General features: G+C 41.0%; 1 protein-coding gene across 2 annotated transcripts in view; it reads right to left on the reverse strand.

The window, feature by feature from the left end:
• Positions 1 to 27,487, reverse strand: part of vps8 (VPS8 subunit of CORVET complex) — a 715,536-nt gene that overhangs the window by 380,343 nt on the left and 307,706 nt on the right. For both annotated transcript variants that reach the window (XM_068035875.1, XM_068035876.1), the window contains exons 35-37: positions 22,154 to 22,301; positions 15,202 to 15,291; positions 8,001 to 8,040 (exon numbers count right to left, since the gene is read on the reverse strand). In XM_068035875.1, the coding sequence (XP_067891976.1) occupies positions 8,001 to 8,040; positions 15,202 to 15,291; positions 22,154 to 22,301 (278 nt within the window). The remainder of the gene's footprint in view (positions 1 to 8,000; positions 8,041 to 15,201; positions 15,292 to 22,153; positions 22,302 to 27,487) is intronic.

Here is a 27,487-nt window from a genome sequence, read left to right on the forward strand (position 1 = left end):
AGACGAGTCAGCCTGACGTCGGTAGTGGGAAAATTCTAGAGTCCATTATCAAAGATTTTATAGCAGAGCACTTCGAGAACAGTGGTAGAATCGGCCAGAGTCAGCACGGATTTACGAAAGGGAAATCTTGCTCGACAAATCTACTGGAATTCTTCGAGGATGTAATTAGTAGAGATTAGCATGGAAAATTAAAGTGCATGGGATTGGGGGTAATGTATTGCGATGGATAGAAGACTGGTTGGCAGGCAGGAAACAAAGAGGAGGGATAAATGGGTCTTTTTCCAAATGGCAGGCAGTGACTAGTGGGGTACCGCAGGGATCGGTGCTAGGACCCCAGCTATTCACAATATACATTAATGACTTAGATGAGGGAACTAAATGCAATATCTCCAAATTTGCAGATCACACAAAACTGGGTGGGGGGGGGGGGTGAGTTGTGAGGAGGATGCAGAGAGGCTTCAGGGTGAGTTGGACAAGTTGAGTGAGTGGGTTAATACATGGCAGATGCAGTATAATGTGGATAAATGTGAGGTTATCCACTTTGGTAGCAAGAACAGGAAGGCAGATTATTATCTGAACGGCTATAAACGGAGAGAGGGGAATATGCAGCGAGACCTGGGTGTTCTCGTACAATAGTCGCTGAAGGTAAGCATGCAGGTGCCACAGGCGGTTAAAAAGGCAAATGGTATGTTGGCCTTCATAGCGAGAGGATTCGAGTACAGGAGCAGGGATGTCTTGCTGCAATTATACAGGGCCTTGGTGAGGCCACACCTGGAATACTATATGCAGTTTTGGTCTCCTTATCTGAGGAAGGATGTTCTTGCTATAGAGGGAGTGCAGCGAAGGTGTACCAGACTGATTCCTGGGATGGCGGGCCTGACGTATGAGGAAAGATTAAGTCGGTTAGGATTATATTTGCTGGAGTTCAGATGAGTGAGGGGGGATCTCATATAAACCTATAAAATTCTAACAGGGCTTGACAGGGTGGATGCAGGAAGGATGTTCCCAATGGTGGGGGAGTCCAGAACCAGGGGTCATAGTATAAGGATACGGGGTAAACCTTTCACGACTGAGATGAGGAGAAATTACTTCACCCAGAGAGTGGTGAGCCTGTGGAATTCACTACCACAGAAAGCAGTTGAGGCCAAAACATTGTATGTTTTCAAGAAGGAGTTAGATATAGCTCTTGGGTCTAAAGGGATCAAAGGTTAAGGGGCAATAGCAGGAACAGGTTACTGAGTTGGATGATCAGCCATGATCATAATGAATGGCAGAGCAGGATCAGAGGGCCGAATGGCCTACTCCTGCTCCTATTTTCTATGTTTCTATGTTTGGTGTTTCAAATGTAAATTGCAGTGGCTACCTTGACTACCAGTTTACTTCTTTTAAAAGAGTTATTTCTAAGAATTTCCAGTAAAAGTCTAAGGCAAGGTTCCAACCAATGAAATTAATATTTCCCATTTGGCATCTAGGGTTTTCACGACAATACATATCAATGACCTAGACCTGGATGTACAGGGTACAAATTCAAAATTTGAAGATGACACAAAACTTGGAAGTATAATGAACTGTGAAGAGGATAGACACGTTGCAGATGAAATTCAGCAGAGAAGTGCAAAATGATATATTTTGGTAGGAAAACGTAGGAAATGGAGTATCAAATTGTTATGGACAGAGATGAGAGAGAACTGAAACCCCAGTTCCCTTCCCTGTACTCCTGTGAGTTGAACATTTCCCAGTGTGCACTTGACGCTCTCCCGCAACTTCCTGTCGTGCGTGAGTGAGATGAAGAATCCTCATCACTGGAGCTCAAGAAGGCCATAGACCACCCAGCAGTGACGGAATCCCAGCTGAACTGATCAAGCGCGGAAGTCCCATCTATTGCCACACCTTTATGGCCATCTCTTTCTCTGCTGGAAAGCAGGCTCTGTTCCACAGGAGAAGCGTGATGCCAAAATCATCACACTATACAAAGATAGAGGAGACTGCAACAACTGCAAGGGCATCTCACTCCTTAGCGTCATGGGGAAGACTTTTGCTAGGGTCATACTTTAAAGACTCCATTTACTTGCAGACCAAGTGTACCCGGAAGCACAGTGCAGTTTCCATGCCAGCAGATCTACTCTGGACATGATCTTCTCCATACGCTAGCTGCAAGAGAAATGGATACCCTTAGTTTCTTAGACCTCACTAACGCATTTGACACCGTCAGCAGCGCAGGGCTCTTCAAGATTTTAGGACAAGTTGGCTGTCCACCAAAGCTCCTCAGTCTCAACTTCTCCTTTCATGATAACATGCACTGCACTCTATGGTTTGACGGTTCCATTTCCACCAGCTTCAGAGTGAAGAATGGAGTAAAACAGTGTTGTGTCCTAGCACCCACTCTGTTTGGCATCATCTTCTTCATGTTCCTGACCTTTGCCTGCAGGTATGGAAGGAGTCTACTTTCACACTAAGTCAGAAGGCAAGTTCTACAATCTATCAAGGCTGAAAGAGAAACAAAAACACATTGCGTCCTGATCAGAGAACGCCTCTAAACTGATCATGCTGAACTAGTTGCTCACACAGAAACTCAAATACAAAGACTCATGGACTGTCTCTCCCGTGCCTGTAACTTGTTCTCCTTGAATATAAGCATCAAGAAAACTGTGGTCATGGGACAAGGTGTTGCATCTCCACCACACTAAATAAAATCCCACTGGAAGTGGTTAACAAATTCTGCTACCTTGTGTCCATGGTGACAGACAATCTGTCCCTTCATGCAGAGCTCAATACATGCATAGGAAAAGCAACTACCACCTTTGGCCGACTTGTGAAACGCGCAAGGATAACATCAAGCTGATCCTTAGGACCAAGCTGATGGTTTATAAGGCCTGTGTTCTCAGCATCTTGCTGTATGGTTGCGAAACATGGGTGACTTACAGATACCAGGAAAACAAGTTAAATAATTTCCATCTTCGCTGTTGGCACATTATGGGTATATCCTGGCAGGACAAAATCACAAATGTGGCCGTCCTCTCAAAGGCAGAGCTCCCAATGTATTGGCTCTAATCAAACAGAGACGGCTTCAGTGGATCGAACACATCCGCAGGATGGAAGATAGTTATATACACAAGGACCTTCTGTATGGTGAGGCAGCTGGGGCCAGATGACCAGTGGGGCACCCAAAGCTCCACTTCAAGGATGCAAGTGTGACATGAAGGGCCTATTTGTTGACTATCGCACCTGGGAGTCACTAGCTTGTGAAAGAGGGAAATGGCGAAACATCCTCTGGACTAGTGTGCCATGATGACCAGTTGCTGCAGCAGTTTGGCAACAGGTGCCAATGTCAAAAACAAGAACTCACAGCGTCACTTGGCAGCTTCACGTGCAGCACTTGTGGCAGAACCTGCCTCTTAAGAAATGGCCTTCACAGCAAAGGTGCACCTTTGAGAGAAGACACCGCACCTAAATGGATTGTTTGCTGTATGACTATTATCTTTCGTAAATGATCGGATGCTAACCAAGGATTACTGTCCACAATCAGTGTGTTTTTGACAAGGTAAATGTGTGTGTTTCTTAACCCCCCCAAGTGTATGGCCAATTTCAATAACCAGCAGCATGCTGGGAGAAACTAGCAGTCTGCAAACAACAGCTGGAGAGACAGTAACAAAGGCAGAACACCCATGCCTTAAAACTGGAGACTACAACAGCCAAAGGTTTCCAAGCTTGTTTTTTTTTTTTTAAGTCCACCAGTACAGAAAACCGACCCCTAGTAATAAGGCTACGAGCAACTAACTTCTTGACTTGCTGAAAATTCACCTCTTCAAGAGAATCCTGCAACAACTTCAATATACGACTCGGGCAATCAAAACCACCTAACTACACCTCAGGATCAAAAACGTTGTCTTCACCAGGCCCGCAACATATGCCTTTTATCCAGGACGAGTCATTCTGTAATTTGTAAACCAGCAGCATGCTTTTCATGGGTTTAAATAAAGAGGATTATTTTGTTCACATGTTCATCACAAAAGTCTAATGCTACGCCATTCACTCACCACTTTCACAAACACACACACCTGTGAAAGAAAGCTGTTAAAGAGGATAGTGCACTATTACAAATTGGCTCGTCCTGGGGAAAAGACATGCGTTGGGGGCCTGATCAATATTTCTATTGTCCACCCAGAATGATTTGAAGGTCAAAGCCATTGCTACACCGTGGGGTGGATGGTGGCCATTCACACTTACTTGTTTTCTTACAGCTCTCTTTGTTAAGTTTCGCGTTCAGAGACAGAGAGTCCAGGAGTCCATAGATGTTGAGTTTTGGGTAAGGCCACAAACAATAGGAAGTGTGAATTCCACAAATGGTTTTGTCTTGGTATGTCCATCCAAGGGAAGCACTCCACCCATGGTCATTCAATTAGGAACTTCCTGGAAGCTTAAGATACTTCCGAGTCTGGGCCAAAATTGCAAAAGTCACCAGACTCTCAGCATCATCTTATGTAGCCTTTTAATACCCACTGTGATTCATTTAAGAAAAACAGGAAAATTCAGTTCTAGAAGATTCTATGCTGAATACGGTCCATGTTTAAACATGTTTAAAGTTATGAATAGGACATGCCTTTACTGGGCATGACAAAATAAAGGATACAATTCTAAAGGGGGTGCAGGTAGAGAGCTTATATATGCACAAATCGTTGAAGGTGACAAGGCAGATTGAGAAAGTGTTAAAAAGGCATACGGAATCCTGGACTTTGTAAATAGAGGCATAGAGTACAAAAACAAGGAAGTTATGGTGAACATTTATAAAACACTAGTTCAACCTCAACTGTAGACTTGTATCCGACTCTGGGCACCACACTTTAGGAAGGATGTGAAAGCTTTCAACAGGGCGTAGAAAACATTTTACAAGAATGGTTCCAGGAATGAGGGACTTAAATTCTGTGGACAGATTGGAGAAGCTAGTATAGAGACAAAGTGTTCCCATTGGCAGAAGGGTCGAGAACCAGAGGATACTGATTTAACATGATTGACAAAAGAACCTACTGCGATATGAGGAAAAACGTTTTTATGCAGCGAGTGGTTAGGATCTGGAATACATACCTGAAAGGTGGTGGAAGCAGATTCGATTGTGGCTTTCAAAAGAAAATTGGATAAGGACCTGAAAGGAAAAAGAAACTGCAGAGCTGCGGCGAAAGGGTGGGGGAGTAGAACTAGCTAAATTGCTCTTGCAGTCAGCATGGGCTCAATAGGCCGAATGGGCTCCTTCTGCACTGTAGCCATTCTATGATTCTATACTTCCACCTTTGTAATGTCGTCCATTTCCGCTTCTGCCACAGCCCATCTGTTGCTAAAGTTCTTATCCATGCTTTGGTTGACTTCAGACCGGTCAATGCTCACCTACCCAGCCTCCCATCTTCCACCCTCCATAAACTTGAGCTCAAACAAAATTCTGCTGCCACTATCCTAACTTGCATTAAGTCCCGTTCCCTATCATCCCCTGCTCCTTGACCTACAGTGGTTTCCAGTCTAGCAATGCCTCAATTTTAAAATTCTCATCCCTGTGTTCAAATCCCTTCATGGGATTTCTCTTCCCCATCCCTGTAATTTCCTCCAGCCCTACAACCCTCGGAGAATGCTGTATTCCTCCAACTTTGGCCTCTTGTGCATTCCCCACTTCCTTTGCTCTGCCATTGGTGACTGTGCCTTCAGCTGTCTTGGCCTTAAGCTCTGGAATTCCCTCTCTAAACCTCTCTACATCTCCATTACTATCTCCTCCTTTAAGACACTGCTTAAAACCAAGCATTTCATCATCTGTCCTAATATCTCCCTTTTTTGGCTGTGTCAACTTTTGTCTGATAATGCACCTGTGAAGTGGTCTTGGGACATTTCACTATGTTAAAAATGCTATATCAATGCAAGTTGTTGTTGTTGAGTCAATATTGGATTCACTTCAATATAAATTCTGGATTCCAAATAAGAGAAAGGAATTTGGTCTGGAGCACGATTGTCCTCTTCCTGTAACCAACAGTTTTGTGGGGGATAAAAAAGGATGTCTGGCTTGTGCCAAAGTGCACCTCATACATCTGAGTGAAAGCCACCAACAAGGATCATAAATAAATCAACAATTCAAGGCACTCTGACTTCCAGCTTGATGGATTGCTCTAGTGAGTAACATTGCCTGAGGTGGAGGGAGAATGGAGAAAATTTGCTGAACTGCATTGGTTTTTTGTATAGTCCATATACCTCAGTATAATGGTTATCTATCTCGATTTTAATTATTTGTCACAGTTCTTTTTCCTGCTCCCACACTGTTACCTCTGGTGTCCCCCAAGGATCTATCCTTGGCCCTTCCGATTTCTCATCTACATGCTGCCCCTTGGCAACATCATCCAAAAGCATGGCATTAGTTTTCATATGTATGCTGACAATGCTCAGCTCTACCTCACCACCACCTCTCTCAATTCCTCCTCTGTTACTATATTATCAGACAGCCTATCCAACATCCAGTACTCGACAAGCAGAAATTTCCTCCAATTAAACATTGTGAAGACTAAAGCCATTGTTTTCGGTCCACACTCCAAACTCTGTTCCATAGCTACTGACTCCATCCCTCTCCCTGGCAACAGTCAGATTAAACAAGTCTGTTCACAACCTTGGTGTCACATTTGACCCAGAGATGAGCTTTTGACCTCATATTTGCACCATCACTATTTCCACCTTCGTAATATCGCTCGACTTCATCCCCGTCTCAGCACATCTGTCTCATTCCCCAACCCTCATTCGTGCCCTTGTGTCTTAACTCACACCAAGTCCCGTTCCCCTATCACCCGTGGTCCCTGACCTACACTGGCTCCCAACAAGCAACATTTTCATTTTATAATTCTCATCCTCATTTTCAAATCCCTCCATGACTTCGCCCCTATCTCTGTAATCTCCTTCAGCCCCACAACAACCCGAGGTATCAACGCTCCTCTAATTCTGGCCTCTTGTGCATCCCCAATTTTAATAATTTCACCATTTTTTGGTCGGACCTTCAGTCACTTAGGCCCCAAGCTCTGGAATGCCCTCCCTACACCTCTCCACCTCACTTTCCCCCTTTAAGACACTTCTTAAAACCTTCTCTCCTCAAAGGGTGCTTGTTGTTGCCTTTGCTCATGTGACCTGATATATCTCTTTTTGTGGCTCACTGTTATATTTTGCTTTATAATGCTCCTGTGAAGTGCCTTATTCTCTGTACATTTGGGCCAACTCTGCTATTTTTCCAAGCTCAACTCTACTAACATCACAAGGGGTGGTGGCTGAGTGTATGCACCTTAGTGCAATGCTACCAGATGCAAAGCTGACAGCTGTACTGTATTGGTGCCTAGGTTTAATAGGATGCAGTTTTATCACAATATTGCTTCATCAAGCCAAAGGGCACTTCAGCTCATCACTGGGACCAGCTGCGCTGTTTTGCTCCATCGAAAGTTTTTCTTTTTCCCTGCAAATATTTTATATGCTGCATAAATATTACCAGCTAACAAACACCATTGCACATAGTTCATACTCGTCAGGATCATCAAACACAACCATAATCTTTCAGATCCCCACGACAGAGATCTGAATTTCCCTTATGTTTTAAACACTGATGTGATGCATGAATATTTGAATAAATAAGAAAATACTTGAAAGACAATAAATTTGTTTGGTGTCTGATGAATACTTGGTTCAGGGCAATTAATAGGCATGACAGATATACACTGAAATGGAGGAGACTCGATGACGGGCATTTGGGGCATTACAGGACTATAATTATCTTAAAGCACAAGCCCACGTTCACCCAAACTCTTCTGACCCAGGAAGTGTGACATGTGTGGTTAACTTTGACATGGTCAGAAACCAGATTTAAGAGTTATATATAGCCCCTACACAGTGATAGCAAACAATCAGCTTTAGCTATAATATTCAGATTCAGAAATCTTAAAGATGCCAATAACACAATAATACTGCATGTGTTAAAAAATTAAATTGTTACTTACTTGCACCATCTGTAAACAAAGACAGCTTGTGCTTCAGAATCTAAATGAAAGAAAATGCTTGATTACTCGCTAGCATTGATTGCAGTGGTATAACTGCAGATGATGCAGAGCAGATTGGTAAATTTAAGTTTTGAGTAAAAGAAAAACTCCCAGCTTGATTAAGTATGCCCTTGAAAATGGTTTTGTTGTTTGTCCAAATCAAACTGGCCCCGAAAGTCAAAATTACTCTTTTGCATCAACTTGAATCAAAGGGTGCTTGTTGTTGCCTTTCCAAGTGAACTGTGCCTCTGTGAAAAGCAGGCGATTGCTGGAAAGCAGAGACATTTAGCAATTAGTGAGATATACGTCCCCTGCAAAGCAAGGAGTTACAATCAAAGTGATTCATCTCTTACTGTTTCTTAGCTTGTGATTTGCTGGCTCTTGTCTGACTAGCTTTCCAGGCATGTCCTCTCAACAAGGACTGCAGTAGTTCAAGAAGACAGCTCACCACCACATTCTCAAGGGCAATTAGGGACGGGCAATAAATGCTGGCCTAGCCAGAGATGCCCACATCCCACGAGCAAATTTTAAAAAACCTTGTATTTGCAAAGCAACTTGAAAGTAGAAAATCATCCCTAGACATAATGATAAATCTACTATATAAAAAGCAGTCAAAAAAAAAGGACGCCAAAAGTTTGGTCAAAGAGGTGGGTTTTAAGGAGGGTCTTTAAGGAGGAGACGGAGGTGTAAGGGCTCAGGGGTGGAAATTCCATAGGCGGGCCCTAAACAGCTGAAGGCATGGCCACCAATGGTGGGGCTAAAAGGGGTGCACAAGAGACCAGAGTTGGAGGATGAGAAAGTGCAGGGGAGGGGAGATGGGCATTGCTTAGGAGATTACAGGGATAAAGAGGCCAGAAATGAATTTAAATTCTAATGAGGAGGATTTTAAATCTGAGACATTGGGGACTGTGTGTCCATGTAGGTCAGCAAAGACAAGGAAAATGGGCACGCGATTGCTGGAAAGCAGAGCCATTTAGCAATTAGTGAGACATACGTCCCCTGCAAAGCAAGGGTAGGTACACCCAGAGTGCTGTTAGGAAGGGAGTTCCAGGATTTTGACCCAGCAACAGTGAAGGAACGGCGATATAGTTCCAAGTTAGGATGGTGTGAGACTTGGAGGGGAACTTGCAGGTGGTGGTGTTCCCATGTATTTGCTGCCCTTGTCCTTCTAGTTGGTAGAGGTCACGGGTTTGGAAGGTGCTGTCTAAGGAGCCTTGGTGCATTGCTGCAGTGCATCTTATAGATGGTACACACTGCTGCCACTGTGCGTCGGTGGTGGAGGGAGTGAATGTTAGTGGATGGGGTGCCAATCAAGTGGGCTGCTTTGTCCTGGATGGTGTCGAGCTTCTTGAGTGTGTTGGAGCTGCACCCATCCAGGCAAGTGGGGAGTATTCCATCACACTCCTGACTTCTGCCTTGTAGATGGTGGACAGGCTTTGGGGACTCAGGAGGTGAGTTACTCGCCTCAGGATTCCTAGCCTCTGACCTGCTCTTGTAGCCACGGTATTTATATGGCTACTCCTGTTCAGTTTCTGGTCAATGGTAGCCCCTAGGATGTTGATAGTGGGGGATTCAGCGATGGTAATGCTGTTGAATGTCAAGGGGAGATGGTTAGATTCTCTCTTGTCGGAGATGGTCATTGCCTGGCACTTATGTGGCGCAAATGTTACTTGCCACTTATCAGCCCAAGCCTGGATATTGTCCAGGTCTTGCTGCATTTCTACACAGACTGCTTCAGTATCTGAGGAGTCACGAATGGTGCTGAAGATTGTGCAATCATCAGCGAACATTCCCACTTCTGACCTTATGATTGAAGGAAGGTCATTGATGAAGCAGCTGAAGATGGTTGGGTCCAGGACACTACCCTGAGGAACTCCTGCAGTGATGTCCTGGAGCTCAGATGATTGACCTCCAACAACCACAACCATCTTCCTTTGCGCTAGGTATGACTCCAAGCAGCGAAGGGTTTTCCCCCCCGGTTCCCATTGACCTCGGTTTTGCTAGGGCTCCTTGATGCCATACTCGGTCAAATGCTGCCTTGATGTCAAGGGCAGTCACTCTCACCTCACCTCTTGAGTTCAGCTCTTTTGTCCATGTTTGAACCAAGGCTGTAATAAGGTAAGGAGCTGAGTGGCCCTGGCGGAACCCAAACTAAGCGTCACTGAGCAGGTTATTGCCAAGCAAGTGCCGCTTGATGGCACTGTTGATGATGGTTTCAATCTTAAATACAAATAATACCTCTCACGTATTGTTAGAAGTGACAGTAGAGGGGCGAGGGGAGAGGTGTTGAGGGATGCAGAAGCTGTGGGTTATCTGTGCTCTCCAGGATGATCCTTGAGTAGTATGCTGTTTGGAAAGATGACATCAAAGTCCATTAACGTTTGATGTGGTCCAGCTAGATATTGGATAGTTAAACCAGTTGTGTGCTTGTTTGGGCACCTTTGAGTTAAGTAAACCAAGAGAATGGCTGGGATAGGAGAGTGTAAAGATTATTCAGGGGTCAAGAACAGCAAATATGGAGCTGAGTGAGTAGTTGGGTAGATCAATGGCTACAAAAGTCAATGGAGTAGAGGGCTAAAGGCTAGTCAGTTAGCAGTTTAAAACTGCAGTTGTATGCAACTTGAAGAAAGAGTTTATTCCAAGGAGTGCGTCCAGAAGGAAGTAGGGTTGGAAGGAGGCTGTAGTTTAGGATGGTGAAGAATACAAAGGAGATGGCCATGTATGTGATCAGGGACATTGATGGTTAATATGGATAAGGGAGTTCATATGTAGGGAGAGGCGAGGGAGATAGGGTAGTGAAACCAGGGGAGATTTGGCAAGGACAGTAGAACTGGAGAATGAAATTACCAAGTATGAGTTGTTGCTCAACATAGAGGCCAAGGGAGGATATCTCTGAGAAACTCAGGTGGGGTTTGGGGAGAAAAAAAAATGTAGACAAGGATCTTAAAAGAAGAGGTGAGGGGGATGGAACAAGATGAGGTGCTCAAAGGATTAGAAGGTACTGAAGGAGTCAGACTGCATGCTAGTCATTGTTTACTGTCCGTGATGTTTCATTAAAATTATGCGTCTGGAGTCTTACAAGGAGTCCTTTGTAAGAGTGCTATGAGGCCAAGACAGTGTTCAAGATATGTTGTATTTTCAAAGGATATTATCTGCTAACAATTTAGAGATAAGACAGCTCTGTGCAGGACCTTGGAAAATATGAGAAACTGTAACATCTTTCAGCCAGCAGCACGTGGGAAAAAGCAGCCATTTTACTGAAAGTTCTAGGAGACAGAAGAGGTCAATGAAGAATTAACCCCTCAGTATCCAAGAGGAGGATTCACCCCCTCGCTTCCAAGTTATACTCCCAGATAAGATTGTAAACATCTTTAAGACACTACAGTTTTACACATAATGTCAATAAAACCAATTACTAAGAAAAGTATTTCAGTCTCAGTTGATTCTTACCTTTTGCACCCTAAATTAAAGAAAAGCTATAGATCTTGGCACCTGAAAAGGGGCAATAGCATTAAGATCAACCAAGAGTTTAACTGGATTAAGTGGCTTTATAGACCTAGCTGGTTTGGAAAGTCCTGGATCAGCTAAAGACAGGAAGGGTCTATCTCCTCACAATGGCCTGTTTGAATAACCAGCCAGGGTAATCACGTCCTGATGTAATCAAAGAGGAGGTTAAGTAAAGGTCGGGCAGCTTTTAACATTTTTCGAAACAGAGAACAGAACATACGCCCAGGGAGCCAGAGCAGTAGATAAGCTCAGGGAGCTGATAAGGTTCAGGGAGCCAAGAACAGCTAACAACCTCCCAATAGGGGAGCAACAATTTGGGTCCCAAAGCAGACATACGTGCAAGATTCAGGCTTGGGGAAAGAAACTTAACGACAGGCAGGCAAAGGTGATCCGATTATTGACTTGAGGTTTTGAATAAGTACAAAACAGAGTTAAACAGCAATCATCATAAATTGTAAACTGGTTTGAGAGATAAAGGCAAAGGCAAAAAGCTCCAGGATTTCTTCTGTTTTAGGTTTACTGTCTCATTAAAGGTCTTGTGAATGTTTGCTTTGGGTACTGTTGGCTACTGATGGCTCCACTTTCCCCCTTTTTACAGCTTATTCAGTATTAACCCTTTTGCAAGCCTGAGCTTAGTTAACATTAAGAATGATGTTTTTCAATCTTAAGTGCAAAAGCTAACTTTTTCTTCAGTTATATTCAGTAAAATTTAGTGTTACCTGGAAAGACATGTCCAGGAAATGAAAAGAAAGATGATTTTGTAACTGACTAAGCACGTTCTGTTCCATAACTGTGTATATGTTGCTTTAAGATGTTGAGTCTCTATGTTTTTACATCTGAACTTAATTATAGGAATTGATGCCAAGCAACCAGAGTCGACAGACTGTGATGGATCTTGATGACATATGATGGTGTAGGGTGAGCTACAACTCATTGTCACCTGTTTAGTAGAGTCATGTGGGATCAGGATCTACCTGTTGGTCATATTAAATTATGAAGACTGGTTTTCTACAAGTGACCACTTTAGAAGCTGGTTCTGTAAATTATGTGAATAGTCTCTTGTTCATGTCATGTAGGTCCCATGTAACAACTGATATTTGTGAGTTCATTACCCCTAACAAGGAATAAATATTTAAGTTTTGTAAGTAGTGAACTTTTGAGTATAAATATCACTGAAGTTACGTTACATATCAGAGAATGTAAATATAATATCCAAGAAATCCTAGTTATATACAAGGCACCAATGAAGTCCAGTTATGAGTTCTCAAACTCTTGAGACACATCGCTCATTTTAGTCTCAATTTAAAAAAAAATAAATTACAACAGTTAATTCAGCCTTGAAATACTGGATTAAGTTTGTTAATGAATATCCAGCCACCAGGAAGCTGACATAGGTCTTTGGGATCTTGTGACTGACTGTGGTCAAAAAGGGAGCTCAGTCCAGGATTGTCAGCAGAGTCTTTTGCCATCTTTACGGCAATAATCAGGAGAATCTTGAGATTGGACTGTTTTAACACTTGCACCAAAAGCTGTTAAAAAAAAAACAAAGGGGTATTGTGCATCTCTCGACTATAAAATGGGATGAATCGTTTAACAAAAATTGGAATTCAATCTGATACATTTGTAGGTATATCCTTGAGTATTATGAGTAGTGGTTTCTGTGTGTTTTAATAGATTTGCATTTCCAAAGGATGCAAGTTCTTTGTACTTACAGAATCTACCTGGGGAACTGTTGCTTAAGGTAGCAATGGTAAAGATTGGGAAAAGTTTTATGCCTTCACGGATAATGCTTGGAAAATTTCAAATCAAAGAGGAGCAGCTCTTTTAAGTTTAACTGCCTATCTGGACTATCTAGTTGGGGAGACGGTGGCATAGTGGTAACGTCACTGGACTAGTTATCCAGAGGCCCAGGCTCTGGGGTGGGTTTGAATCCCACCACGGAAGATGGTTAGCACCGCAGCCTCACAGCTCCAGCGACCCGGGTTCAATTCTGAGTACTGCCTGTGTGGAGTTTGCAAGTTCTCCCTGTGTCTGTGTGGGTTTCCTCCGGGTGCTCCAGTTTCCTCCCACAAGCCAAAAGACTTGGAGGTTGATAGGTAAATTGGCCATTATAAATTGCCCCTAGTATAGGTAGGTGGTAGGGGAATATAGGGACAGGTGAGGATGTGGTAGGAATATGGGATTAGTGTAGGATTAGTATAAATGGGTGGTTAATGATCGGCACAGACTTGGTGGGCTGAAGGGCCTGTTTCAGTGCTGTTGGGAAAAGGCAGGGAAGTGGGACTAATTGAGCTGCTCTTGTAGAGAGCCAGCACAGGCATGACAGGCTGAAAGGCCTCCATCTGTGCTGTAACCATTCTATAATTCCTTATTATAATAGTCTTGTTTTAAATCTATTATAACTTCTTTCAAGTTTGCAAGTCTAAAGTTGACTCCAGCTCTGCCTCCCCCTCATCCCAAGGTCTTTTAACATTTGAAGAGCCAAGAAGTAATTAATCCCTTACTTCTATTTACCAAGTTCCAATGTTGAGCGTAAAACCATCATGTTGCATTGGAGGTAATTTTTTTTTTTTACTGTGTATAGTTCTTAATTTGAATGGATATTTACCAACTGCGCCCTTAGTGGTGACAGAAGGAAAGCAGAAAATTGGCAAATATATGTTATGATTAACCCATTCCAGGGCTCTCCAAAAGAGCAACAATTGTTTCTCTAGTCTTTAGTACATGGGATCATTGTTTTCTTTCACATGAAGGTGCTCCACAAGATGCTGGTGTAAGGAGGAGATCCAGTAGTATTAAAAACCTAAGATCAGATCTGTAGATGTCAGAAGAATATTAAATGCCACAGAATGGTGACAAGACGGATTAAAGTGTCGTCTTTCAAAGGCCTAGTGCTTCCTTCGAGTACAGAAGGTTAACGGGTGATCTAATTGAGCATGAGGCAGTTGGTGTTTGCTGTTTGTAAGACAACAGCGCCGAGTGCCTTGATGGGCCCTTTCGAGAATGTCAAGAGGCATGAGGTAGGATTCAAGCCTATGGAGGTGAAAGGGAAAAAGGAAGAGAAATAGTGACTGCAGTGATTGGGGTTGGGGTAAAAATAAAAGGCAGTAAGGCTGGGTGACAAGAACTACTCAAGAGAAGACAAGAAATAAAAGCAGAAAGGGAGATCTAAATAATGGGCTCGGATCCAGATTGGCAGCTAAAATGCACATACAAATGGACACAGAGGGAATTCAAATTTCTCGGGCATGACGGAAATAACAGACGCACCCAAGTTAGAGCACAGCATTTGATTTTTTTGTGTGGATTAGGAATTGGGACATCGAGAGACAATGAGCTCCAATCCTAAAGTAGCGTTATTATTACAAATGAAAATACTTCAGTGCTCCTTTTGAAGAAAAATGGCTTCAGAAAGCCAAGTCAGCCGATGTGAAGAGGCAAACGATCTGGCCCATACCCCAAAATAAAAACTAAACGTAACGTTATAAGGGCTTCTTCTGTTTAAGGAAAGGCAAAATTATAAACAGTTCACTCACTTCAATGGAATAATAACTGATCTTTAAAATTAAATACCAACTACTGACTCTGCTTCCTCAACCCACGGAAAAATTGCGTAGAGTTGAGAAAAATTCTGGTCAGTATGCAACATTTATACCTCAAGCAGGACGAAAAAGGCAGCATGCACGTCTCCCTTCTTCTCAAGTAAGTAGGCCGAGGCTTCATGGAGCTTATGCTTCTCTGTAATCTAAGTAATAAATACATGTCAAGTTAAAATTCCAGCAAACAGGTTACAGACGAGGGTAACCTCAACATGACTACATTTATAATTTGCTGCTTTTTTTTGTGCTCAGATTCACAGATTAAGTATAATGTACCCAGATGCTAAATAAAGCTTACTCTATCCTGCCTCAAACCTGCTTTAAACCCAATTACAGGAAGGCATTTCATATAGGAACAGTGTCAATTTTCAGACTTCCCAAATGTGCTATACTTGTGGACTGAGCAGGAGTGTCAGTTTATGCCAAACTGAGGACAGTTCTGTATTGTGGGACATGATCAACAGCTGTTACATTGAAAAGACTTCCAGCTCAATTCACCTCGGTCCTTAAAGCCAGCAGAGAAAGCAATTGTGTATCCTTCAGACGGAGCTGGATTCATCCCAGGTCCTCTAGCTAAGTACAAAATGTGCTAACTTACTGAGTCAAGAGCAAAGCACTGCTGTCTATGCTGTATTATACTATTTGCTATAGTACATCGGGGGTTAACACTACGTTCAATTACAGTAATGACTCAGTATGGCTACTGCACATTGGTACAGGAACATAGACAAAAAGGATCATTTTCAACTTCCCTTTTTGGGTGGTAACCTGGCAAAGTGGATGCCTATCAACTGTAAAACCCTCCCCGATTTTCACAGCATGGGTTCATGACAGGATGAAATTCAGACAGGTTCTACAGTGAATGGGAAACCACCTAGGCAGCAATGTGAAACTGATCCCCTAAGTATCTGTGGTACAGTACAAGAAGGCATTGACATGCAACTTAATGGGAACATGGATTTCAACATAATATGCAAGTGCTACAGTTCTATAGTAGGTATCTATGTTACTCATGAAGAGAAATGGTTGGCCACTGTCTTATGTGGTTCATTTACTCAAATTCCACTGTAAACCAAAGTGACAAATTCCAACAAAAATAACAAAGACTTCTCAACTATCGTCCATTATAATCGGCATTATGTGAAAAAGAACGTGAAATAAAACGTATATTGTGTGTCTCTTTCTATTAACTATTATACAGCTGCAACAGAACTCACTGTTTGTATCGAGTTGACAAAAAATCCATATTAAACAAAGAAAATGCCAATATTTAAGTGGAGAACAGGCATGGCATTTATGGCAATGGCACTCTTAAGAGTTTAAGGTCATAAGAAATGCAGTCAGAATTCATATTCAAATGCGTTGCTTGAATGCAAACACAATTATGGTATGTTTCCGTATACACACTTTGGAAGGCTCATAGATATGCACAATAATCAGGAATGAGAGATAAATAAGCTTTGATATCTATTGAAACAAGGCTAACATAATGAGAACATAAAACTACACCTGAATATTTTCTGCTGTAACAATATTTACAAAAGCTAACTGACAACATTTACAGGGCATTCCAATCTCGTTACATAGAGGAAAATAAAACATGATAGGTCGCCAGCTCAAAATCCGGTGACTTGATCAAGGGAGCCTCCCATCTCTGTCTGCCATGACATCCTTGGTCAAAATTCAATCAATTGCAGAAACTGAAGCACCCCATGAATTCCAACTGTACATATACATAGTAACAAGTATCCTCTGTTGTAATCTACATGGTAAGTACTGCATTCAGTTCTGGGAACCACACCTCAGGAAGGATATGTTGGTCCCAGAGGGGATGCAACATGATTTACCAGAATGGTACCAACTAAAAGGGTTAAATTATGAGGACAGGTTGCACAGAGCTGATGTTCTCTTGAGTACAGAGATTAATGGGTGACCTAATTGAGGTGTTTAAGATGATTAAAGGAGTTGATAGGGTAGATAGAGGGAAACTATTACCTCTGATGAGGCGAGTCCAGAACAAGGGAATATAACCTTAAAATTAGAGCTTGGCTTTTCAGAGGTGATGACTTCTTCATACAAAGGGTAGTGGATATCTGGAACTCTCTTCCCCAAAAAAACTGTTGAGGCTGGGGATCACTTAAAAATTTCAAAACTGAGAGTAATATAATTTTTGTTAGGTATTAAGGATTACGGAACCAAGGCGGGAAGATGAAATTAAGATACCTGATTTGATTAAATGGTGAAAAAGGTTTTGGGGGGGGGGGGGGGTGCAGAATGGCCTAATCCTGTTCCAACATAATGCAAGTCTGTTGTGTTTCAAAATTAGAGCACTCTAGAGTTTGGACAATATTAATAAAATGTTACGTTTTTCTTGGGAGTTCATTTTGGATGTCATTTTCACCTCCAGTGAGTCACAACTATGTAACAAACAAGTCCAGGCGTTACATCCATGCAAACCACTCCAAGTCCATTTTAAAGTTTGGAAACATTTTTTTAATCAATGGATATTATGCCAGCAATAGAAGGTAGGCTCCGTTGATTGTGTTGCTTTACTTTTCTTTGTTCTTTTCTGGCTGATTATCTGAACTGTTGCTGTGCACCATATGTCACAATCCTGTGTTTTTTTTTCTCCTCGGGAAATATTGCGCTGTGCCTTCAAGGCTGTAAAAGATCAGTACTTCTTTATGGCAGCAAGCTTCAGAGACTGTAAGCCAAAGTACATTCTGGTTGCCAGGCAACAACCATACAGCGAGGGATGTTCAATGTATCCAGTTTGACTTTGAAACTGGCGAGCAGAGACACACAGTTGACAGACTGCTCCAGCACATGAAGGAAATAGGAGAGCTCTCTCTAAGTGAATTTAGACTCTGGGTAGTTTCTCAAACTTCTAAAAAGCTTTGAGCCAAATTAATTCCTTAAAGAAATAACAAATTATTGATCTACTGTGTTCATCGCTGGAAAAGAGTTTATACAACTGCCGATCTGAACTGCTGAACCCCTATCTCTGGAAGGACCCTTTTCTCATCCGTCCTTGGAAGACTGCAAGTGAACTTGGACTGTGTTGAATTAGAAGACTGTTCATCAGAAGGATGATCTGCTAGACTTTTTTTTTCTATTTTTTTCGGGCAGCTAATTAAAAACCAAACTACTGTTAGTTTGAGTATATGTATGCGAATGCAGGAGTTAGATTTTTAAATAAGTTACAAGATCTTTAGATATTGGTTTATCTTAGTAGTGTTTAAGATTTTAGTTTCTTTTAAATAAATAGTTAATTTGTTGATACCTAAAGATACTTTTGGTTTGGTTCGCTTAATTTGGGGGTTACTAGATTGTTTCAATTTGGCTGCTGCTTTCTTCGATTCGGAAAGCTTAAAGATATATGATGTGAGACCTGTGGAGCGACGGAACTGAATTGACAGTGCGTTGCTTCCACCAGAATCAGAATCATATATTTTGATTGCGGTGTTTGTCCTGAGCGGTCGTAACACATATCAGTAATAAAAGAGGTCTAGCACCATAAAAACGTTCAGTCTGGCAACAGAGAAACTACAGGCTTATCACTTCCATTAGATTGTTACTGTTATAGAACTGTCCCCACTACCTACAACCAGATGAAAAGCTGCAAAAGACAACAGAAAGAAACGACATGCCAATTGAGTAAGATGTTTGTATGTCAGCCATGGCTCAGTTGGTAGTCACCTCTGAGGCAGAAGGTTGTGGTTTCAAACCCCATTCTAGAGACTTGAGCACAAAAAAAACTAGGCTGACACTTCAGCATACTACTGAGGAAATGTTGCACTGTTGGAGTTGCTATTTTTTGATGGTACATTAAATCAAAGTCACATCTGCTCTCTCAAGTCGCTATCAAAGATCCCATGGCACCTTTAAAGAGCAGAGGAGATATCCCCAGTGACTTGGCCAATATTTACCCCTCAATCAAAATCACTAAAAAAATAATTATCTGGTCATTATCCCATTGCTGTTTGTGGGACCTTGCTATTTGTAAACTGGCTGTGACATTTCCTATATTACAACTTAATTGGCTGTAAAGTGCTTTAGGATGTCTTGAGGTTGTGAAAGGTGATATATAAATGTAAGACGTTCTTTAAATTTGTTTCTGTGAAAGACAAGTTTAACAAGTCCCTGGGACTGTCCGTCCCATAAGCCTGCTCGACTCTGTTGGGTGGATTTTATCATGTCTTGGCAGTTACCTGGATGGTACATTATCTATCTGCGAGAGGTTATATCCAAACTGGGGTGAGGAACTGGCACACGCTGCAATAATTGTAATCCTAGGAAAATCTGCCGCAGCAACCATCTGAGATGGATGGATTGTGACATGCAGCAAAAAAAAAGGAACTGAAGAGATGAAAATATACAAGGGGAAAAGCTTCTAAAGAAGGAAACAAAACTAACACCGCAAATCAAAGGTACAAAAATGTGCTCGTGATATGAATCATTTTGTTGAGTGCTATGATCACTATTTTACACCGAATACTAATGAAAAGAAAATAGATGAGTCAGTAATGTTGGAATTACCATTAATTGCTGAGCATCAATGACTTACTCAGAACTGGGCTTTAAGATTAAACAGAGTTTTAAAAAACTTTTATATTTCTCAAAGTGAATTTACATGTTCATTTACATTAAAATTTATATTAATGCAGAACAGTTGCATGTGGATAATGCACAGGCTGGAATCTGGTACAAGCCACTAACAAAGATAGGTTGAATGATTAAGTTGGATTACTCTTATAAATGCCACTGGAATTCTGTAATGTGTAACACACTCCACCCTGTGTTAGTCTACATAAAAACAGCACAGGTCTGCTACTCCATTGCACTTTTTTTTTGCCATAAATGCCATGATGTAGAGCATCACATGAATACAAGAATAAAGGAAAATAAAATCTATTAATTTTAAATTTTAGACCTAAATTGGTTAACCCTGCTATGCCTGAATTTAACTTTGATGCACCTTGGTGGTGTTACTGACCAACCAGAATTTGCACTTTAATTCTAGTAGGAGAAATACCTCAGTGGAGTCAGGGTGAGTGTAACTTGGTGTGGCACTATATTGTTCACCCAGCCTTGATATTTATCATTATTTTATCATACTCCAGTTAAACAACACCTTGATTTTAAATTTCTCATCTTTGTTTTCAAATCCCTCCATGACCTTGCCACTCTCCATCTCGGTCATCTCCACTAGTCCTACAACCCTCCAAGATATCTAAGATCATCTAAATATAGCCTTTTGAGCATCCCCGATTTTAATCGCTCCATCATTAGCGGCCACAGCTTCAGATGCCTGGACCCTAAGTTATGGAATTCCCTTTCTAAACCTCTCTGCCCCTTTATCTCATTTTCCTCATTTAAGATGCTCCTTAAAGCCTAACTCGTTGACCAAGCTTTTGATCATCTGACCACATATATCCTTATGTGGCTCGGTGTCATATTTTGCTTTATAATGCCCCTGTCAAGCACCCTAGGATGTTTTACTACGTTAAGGGAGCTATATAAACACGACTTGTTAATTATGTGATGTGGGTATATGCTGTGCTTACCTTTGCCTCTTGGAGTCCTGATATTACTATTAGCGTTTGTGTAAGGACGGGGAATGGATTAAGCATCTCCCATTTCCAGGGCCCAAAAATCAATTTCAGTAGGTGATACTTGCAATCTGTACTTCAAAGGGCAGCATGCTTGAGGCATAGACTTCAATTACGGCATTTTAATACTGATCTGAGAGTTGCCTGCCAACCCAAGTTGAGGTTTCCTCTCTTGGCAGGGGTGAGGCTAGTTTGCGACAGTGCTAATGGCATTTGTTAAAGTTCATTTGCATGACTCCCTGGCTTTCTGTGGCCTTGGGCGCAGAATGGCTGTATCATGGGAGGCATGGTAGAACTTCTAATGAAAAAGTAGTATTTAATGGGTTGGGGGGGGATGGCGGAAATCAGCACAGGAACCGAGTTTGTTTTGCTTGACTTCCTAACATTGGAAAGGAGAAATTCCACAATTCTGAGAGTGAAAGGCTGCTCAGGAGTCACCCAGCAGCCAGTTTCTATAGTTGCTTCACAATTTCATGCCTTGTTAGTGTTATGTGACTAATTTATAATGAAAAGCTGCAATTTACAGTCACTTCTGATGTAACTAGTACTACATTCAAACTTGTGATTCACCCACACCTTGCTCCTATTACTACACCTTGACTTTTGCACTACCCTCATCTCTTTCCTAACTCTCCTCACATTCATTGCTACATCTATATCATCTCTTTTCCATGACTTATTCAACCCCTTCCCCTCCTTCCACTGTGACTCTCCTCATCCTCAACAGTACATCCACTGCCCCCTGATCCCGCTTGTTCCTCCCAGCCCCATAGGACAGAAGCATCCTCACCGTTAACTGGTTTCTCTCCCCTACCCTCCCTTCTCATCTTTCTCATTAGAAAGAGTAGAGATGTTCTGGAGTAAGTTTTTGTCTTCATTGCATAGTTGGTAATCTGGCAGGTTGATCACCCATCTGATTTTCATTCTATTGGTTTCAGGATGGCTTTGGCAGAGTTGTAGTGGAACCAGTTTACAGCCTGCAACTTTATCAATTTACCAAGTCTCCATTTTGTTCAATTTTACAAGAGCTGTCTAACTGTACTGGCATGATTTCATCATTTCTTAACAGGTTCCAATTTCTTCAGGACTATTCCTGAGATAAGGCACTGTGGCATAAAGTACAATGCAAGGCTTAATATTGAAAAATCTCACCATAATGCTGCCTACTGGAACATGCAGTATTGCAGATAACTGGTATGGAAAAATGACATAAGGATCAGTTAGCCTGGTGAATATGCATTTTGTAATGAAATGTTGTGACTCAGTCTTAACTGGATTGTTTGTGGAAGGAATAGTGAACTGGCCTGGGTGAGGACCTCTTTCTACAATACTCAAACATGTCTTTTGTCACAGACAACTCATTAATATGATTCTCATATACACTATTAAGTAGTACCTGAATGGCTTCTTCGAGTCTGTAATATTCCGACACCCTCAGAAAATCCGTTACCCGGTGTGGATCATACTGACAAAGCAGGTTGATGTACTGTTCGTGGATGTCAGGATTCAACTGCAGCAGCTCTCGATTCAACTGTATTCCATCTCTGCAAATCAAACATAGTGGAACAAGTGATCATGGAGACTAATGCATTTACAACAGAAAGTTGTGTGATCTGTAGCAAATTTAGGAGCTTTGAGTAAATCCTGATAAACGTACAATAAAATAAAAACATGCTCTACACAGAATTGTGTACACGGTATTTTGAACTGTGAGGAGGATGATAAACTTCAAGTGGACATAGAATGGACCGTTAAAATGGCAGATGAAGTTTAATGCGGAGAAATGTGGAGTGGTTCATTTTGGTAGAAAGAATGAGGAGAGGCAATATAAAATAAAGAATACAAGTCTAAAAGGGGTGCAAGAGCAGAGGGACCTGGTGTATATGTGCACAAATCGCCGAAAGTGGCAGGACAGGTTGAGAAAGTGGTTAAAAAAGCGTATGGGATCTTGGGCTTTATAAACAGACATAGAGTACAAAGTTATGGTGAACCTTTATAAAACACTAGTTCAGTCTCAACTGGAGTATTGTGTCCAGTTCTGTTCTCCTTGGAGAAAAGATTAAGAGGAGACTACATCGAGGTGTCAAAAATCATGAGGGGTCTGGAGCGAGTAGATAGGGAGAAACTGTTCCCATTGGCGGAAGGATCCAGAACCAGAAAGGTACTGATTTTAATATGATTGGCAAATGAAGCAACAGCGACATGTGGAAAAACTTTTCTTTAACGCAGCAAGTGGTTAGGATCTGGAATGCAGTGCCTGAGAGTGTGGTTGAGGCAGATTCAATCGTGACTTTCAAAAGAGAATTTGATAACTACCTGAAGAGAAAAATTTTGCAGGGCTGTACGGAAAAGGCGGGGAATGGGACTACGTGAGTCGCTCTGGCAGAGAGCCAGCATGGACACGACTGGCTGAATGGCCTCTTCCTGTGCTATAACCATTTTATGATAAAACATCTCGATGAGCTGGGAGTTGAAACTTAGCAGATTTTTCATTCATTTTCAGTGCACAGAAGCAGATAAAATTAGGACTTTTTTTAAGCACACTGGAATTTTATGGTACAATACACCTCCACCTTCTCAAGTGCAACTAGGGATGGGCAACAAATGCAGTCCTGGCCAGCAATGCCCACATCCCATGAACAAATAAAGAAAAAGTCACAAATTTATCCAAAGCGAATGGAAAAAAACTACTCGGTGATTTTTCTACTGACGTAAGAACATAGCATAGAAGTTAATGTTGTGACTTGGGTATGATGCAATAAAATTTTTGCTTGTGCACTCAGCAGCCCATACTTTTCCTGTCCATTAAAATTAATTTCAGGTAAACTGCACACTGGAGAACTGCCCGAGTACAAAACCGCAGTCCAACTTTGATCAGATTTAATTTTCATAAATTAAATTCATAAATTTAATTTAAATGGCAATTATAAACACCATACAAAATTGTTTTCTCTGCCCCCTCTAATGCTACACAACCTCTTAATTTTAAACCAATTCAGTTCTGAAGTCTCTAAAATAACTATTGGGGGAGTAGAGAAGTAGCTCCCCAATTCTTTCCAATAATTTAAGGAAATTCATTGCTATTAAACTTTGTGTTGACAGTTGACTATGTGGCTGGGAATCGGACCTAAGGCTGTTGTCAGGAGCCTGGGGTATTAATTATATTCAGCTAGGTGACTGGCAGCTATGATAACAAATTTTTATATTACTGAATTTTATTTGCACTTCTCCCAGCCTTGTGCAATTTTTGTCAAATTTTAATGTCTTGCATTTCAACAAGCTTGATTCACAAATCCTTTAAATTAAATTTTTTAAACATTTTATATTTTAATATATGCAGGTAGCATTCCTCAGGATTTTAGGTCACTGTTTTGCAAGTTTTGTGGGAAGGGAAAACAAGTCTTAAAAATCTGAAATGTTTGGCGTTTTTGAAATATTTAGCCATTATTGGAGAATTTTAGCAGAAGAACTGTCTTAATTAGTAGGGAGGGAGGGAGCAAGCACAACTTCACTTTATGTCTATCAGGTGGCTCCACACACAAACAATACAATGGTTTTTATAAACAAAATGAACCAATTATATCTTGCAGCCCAGATTTCCAATCATAGTCTTTTTCATTGGTGCATAATAAATAACAAAGCAGACAAAAAGAGTTAGCTACTACCAAATGAACTTGTACCTGGAGCTGTATGTAACAATTACAATCAGTGAAGTATTACTCCATCGTCTATGCATTTCTTGCAATACACTTTCAAGCAACAACTAATCATTTCAAATAGTTTTAATAAATTCTGCTTGTATGATTTCAAACTTCAAATCTAAAAGATGAATCATTTGGACAAACATAAAGTCCCACACACAAGTCACAGCTCCCCACTGCCAAACAAGGTAACATAACTAGCTGCGAGCAATGCTTTTACTGACCATCTGGCTCGTGTAAAAATTGCGAGTTATCAATGTAATTAATTTACCAAAACTTAGGTTTCTAGTGGTGATAGATTTTTGATAGAAATTTCTGGACAATCAGCTAACAATAGGGTGTTTGCTCTTTTTAATGAGAAGTATCAGACAGTATTACATAGTATTTACAGCACAGAAACAGGCCATTTGGTTATGCTGCAGTTTATGCTCCACAGGATCTTGTACTCCACCTAACTGCTTCTCATTTTATCAAAATGTCCTTTTATTCCATTCTCCCTTATGTTTATCTAGCTTCCCCTTAAATGCATCTATGCTGTTCACCTCAACTACTCAATGTGGTAGTGAGTTCCACAATCTAACTGCTCTCTGGGTAGAGTTTCTCTTGAATTCCTTATGGATTGATTGCTGACTATGTTGTTGGTATGCTGACTCACCTGGTTCCATTCTTATCTATTTGAACATAACCAATGAATAACCTGCAATGGTTTCTCTTCCCAATCCCGCAGCTACCTCTGGTGTCCGCAAAGAATCTCTCGTTAATCCCCTCCTATTTCTCATCTAGATACTACCCCTCGACCACAAGATGAGCTTTCAACCACGTATCTCTGATTTTAACTGCTCCACCAATAGTGGCTGTGCCTTCAGCCCCCTGGGCCCTAAGATCTGGAATTCCCTCCCAAAACCGCTACACCTCTCTACTGCTCCTTCCTCCTTTAAGACACTCCTTACCTCTTTGACTAAGTTTTTGGTCATCTGCCCTAATATCTCCACGTGTGGCTCAGTTCCATATTTTGCTTTAAAATGACCCTCTGAAGAGCCGTGGGGCATTTTATTAACTTAATGGCACTATATAAATACAAGCAGTTGTTGTCATTATAGCCCCTCATTTCGGTCTCAGCTGCAAGTGGAAACATCTTCTCTACATCGACCACATCAAACCCCTTCATAATTTTAAAGACCTTTCCCAGGTCATCTCTTAGCTTTCTCTTTTCTAGAAAAATGAGCCCCAGATCTTGTTGAGTCTTTCCTGAGTTATAACCTCTCAGTTCAGAGATACATCCTTGTGAATCTTCTTTGCACTTTTTTTTTTGCACAGTGCATCTATATAATTTTTATAATATGGATACCAGATCTGAGCATTGTACTCAGAATATGGTCTAACTAAGGTCCTATGAAAGTTTAACATAATTTGCTTTTGAATTCTCTTCATCTAAAAATAAGGCCCAAAACTTTGTTTCAATGTTTATGGCTTTGTTAACTTGTGTTACTACTTTTAATGATGTGAATCTGTACCCCGAGATCCCTTTGTTCCTCTACCCTATTTAGACTCCTATTTTACACGTAGTGGCCTCCTTGTTCTTCCTACCAAAATGCATTACCTCACACTTATCCACATTAAAAATAATTTGCTATTTACACAGCCATTCTGGAAGTTTGTTAATGTCTTCTCATATCTTTTCGCTGACTTCTTCGGTATTAACTATACCCCCAATTTAGTGGTGTCCACAAATTTTGATATTGGACTTCCGATTCCGGAGTCCAAAACATTTATGTAAATGGTGAACAACAATGATCCCAGAACCGATCCCTGCGGAACACCACTTCCTTCATTCCACCAATCTGAGTAACTGCCTATAACCCCTACTCTTTGTTTTCTGCTTTGTTGGCAATTTTCTATCCATTCTATTACTTGTCCCCTGACTCCACATGCTCTGACCTAATGAGCCTACCATGCGGAACCATATTTAAGATTTTTTTTGAAACTACAAGTATATTCAATACACTGTATTGTCTTTATGTACTCTATAACTTTTTCTAAGAATTCAATAAGGCTGGTCAAGCATGACTTTCCCTTTTGAATTCAGTGCTGACTTTTCTTTATTAAATTCTCAGATTCTAGATGTTTTTCTTTTACTGGTACTGTTCCCTTTTCTATTGATTTTTTATATAGTGCCTCTGCTAACACTTCCATAGCTCTCTTTAATGAGTGGATGCAATCCATCCAGACCAGGGGTTTTATCTACTCTAAGATTGACTAGTTTATCAATTACCTCCCTGCTTTCTTTCAATGTTTTGATATCCTTTTGGTCTTTTCTTCTAATGTCACGTCCATCTTGTTAGCGTCCCCAGTTAATAGTAAGGCAAAGTAGTATTTAATACTTCTCTGGTTTCACTGTGGCTTTGCTCTTGCTGCTTTTGGATTTTCTTACCTTCTTAAGGTGAATGCTGGATCTAGTAATGGGAAATGAACCAGACCAGATAAGTGACATAAGTGTAGGGGTGCATCTAGGTAATAGCAATCACAACATAACAAGGTTTAAGATAATGATTGAGACAGGCATAAAAAGACCATGAATTTCGCATTTTTATCCCTTTCCTGCCTTGTCCTGATCCTGATTTTCCTGTTATTTATAATTATGTAGATGACTTTAATATTTTTACATTCTTTAATAATGTTATTCTACAGTTCCTTTTGCCTTTCCAATTGTTTTTCTGATTTCTTTCCTAATCTCTTTGCATTCCCGTTGTGATCCTCATTAACTATGCATCTATTTTTCATTTGTTTCAATTTTACCTTTATCTCTATGATGTATCATTGCTGGCTAGCCTGTTCCTGTTTGTTAACCGATTTCTCCTGATTTCTATTGATCACATTTTAAAATATTTATGATTGCTGCTCTAGCTTTGTCAGTACTTTTGTCCAGTTTATCTTACCTAGTTCCATTCTCATCCCTTCAAAATCAGTTCATTCCAATCAATTACCTAGGTCTTTGTCTTTTTTATGTCTGTCTCAATCATTATCTTAAA

This window comes from Heterodontus francisci, chromosome 7, assembly GCF_036365525.1.
Source record: "Heterodontus francisci isolate sHetFra1 chromosome 7, sHetFra1.hap1, whole genome shotgun sequence".
Taxonomy (NCBI): domain Eukaryota; kingdom Metazoa; phylum Chordata; class Chondrichthyes; order Heterodontiformes; family Heterodontidae; genus Heterodontus; species Heterodontus francisci.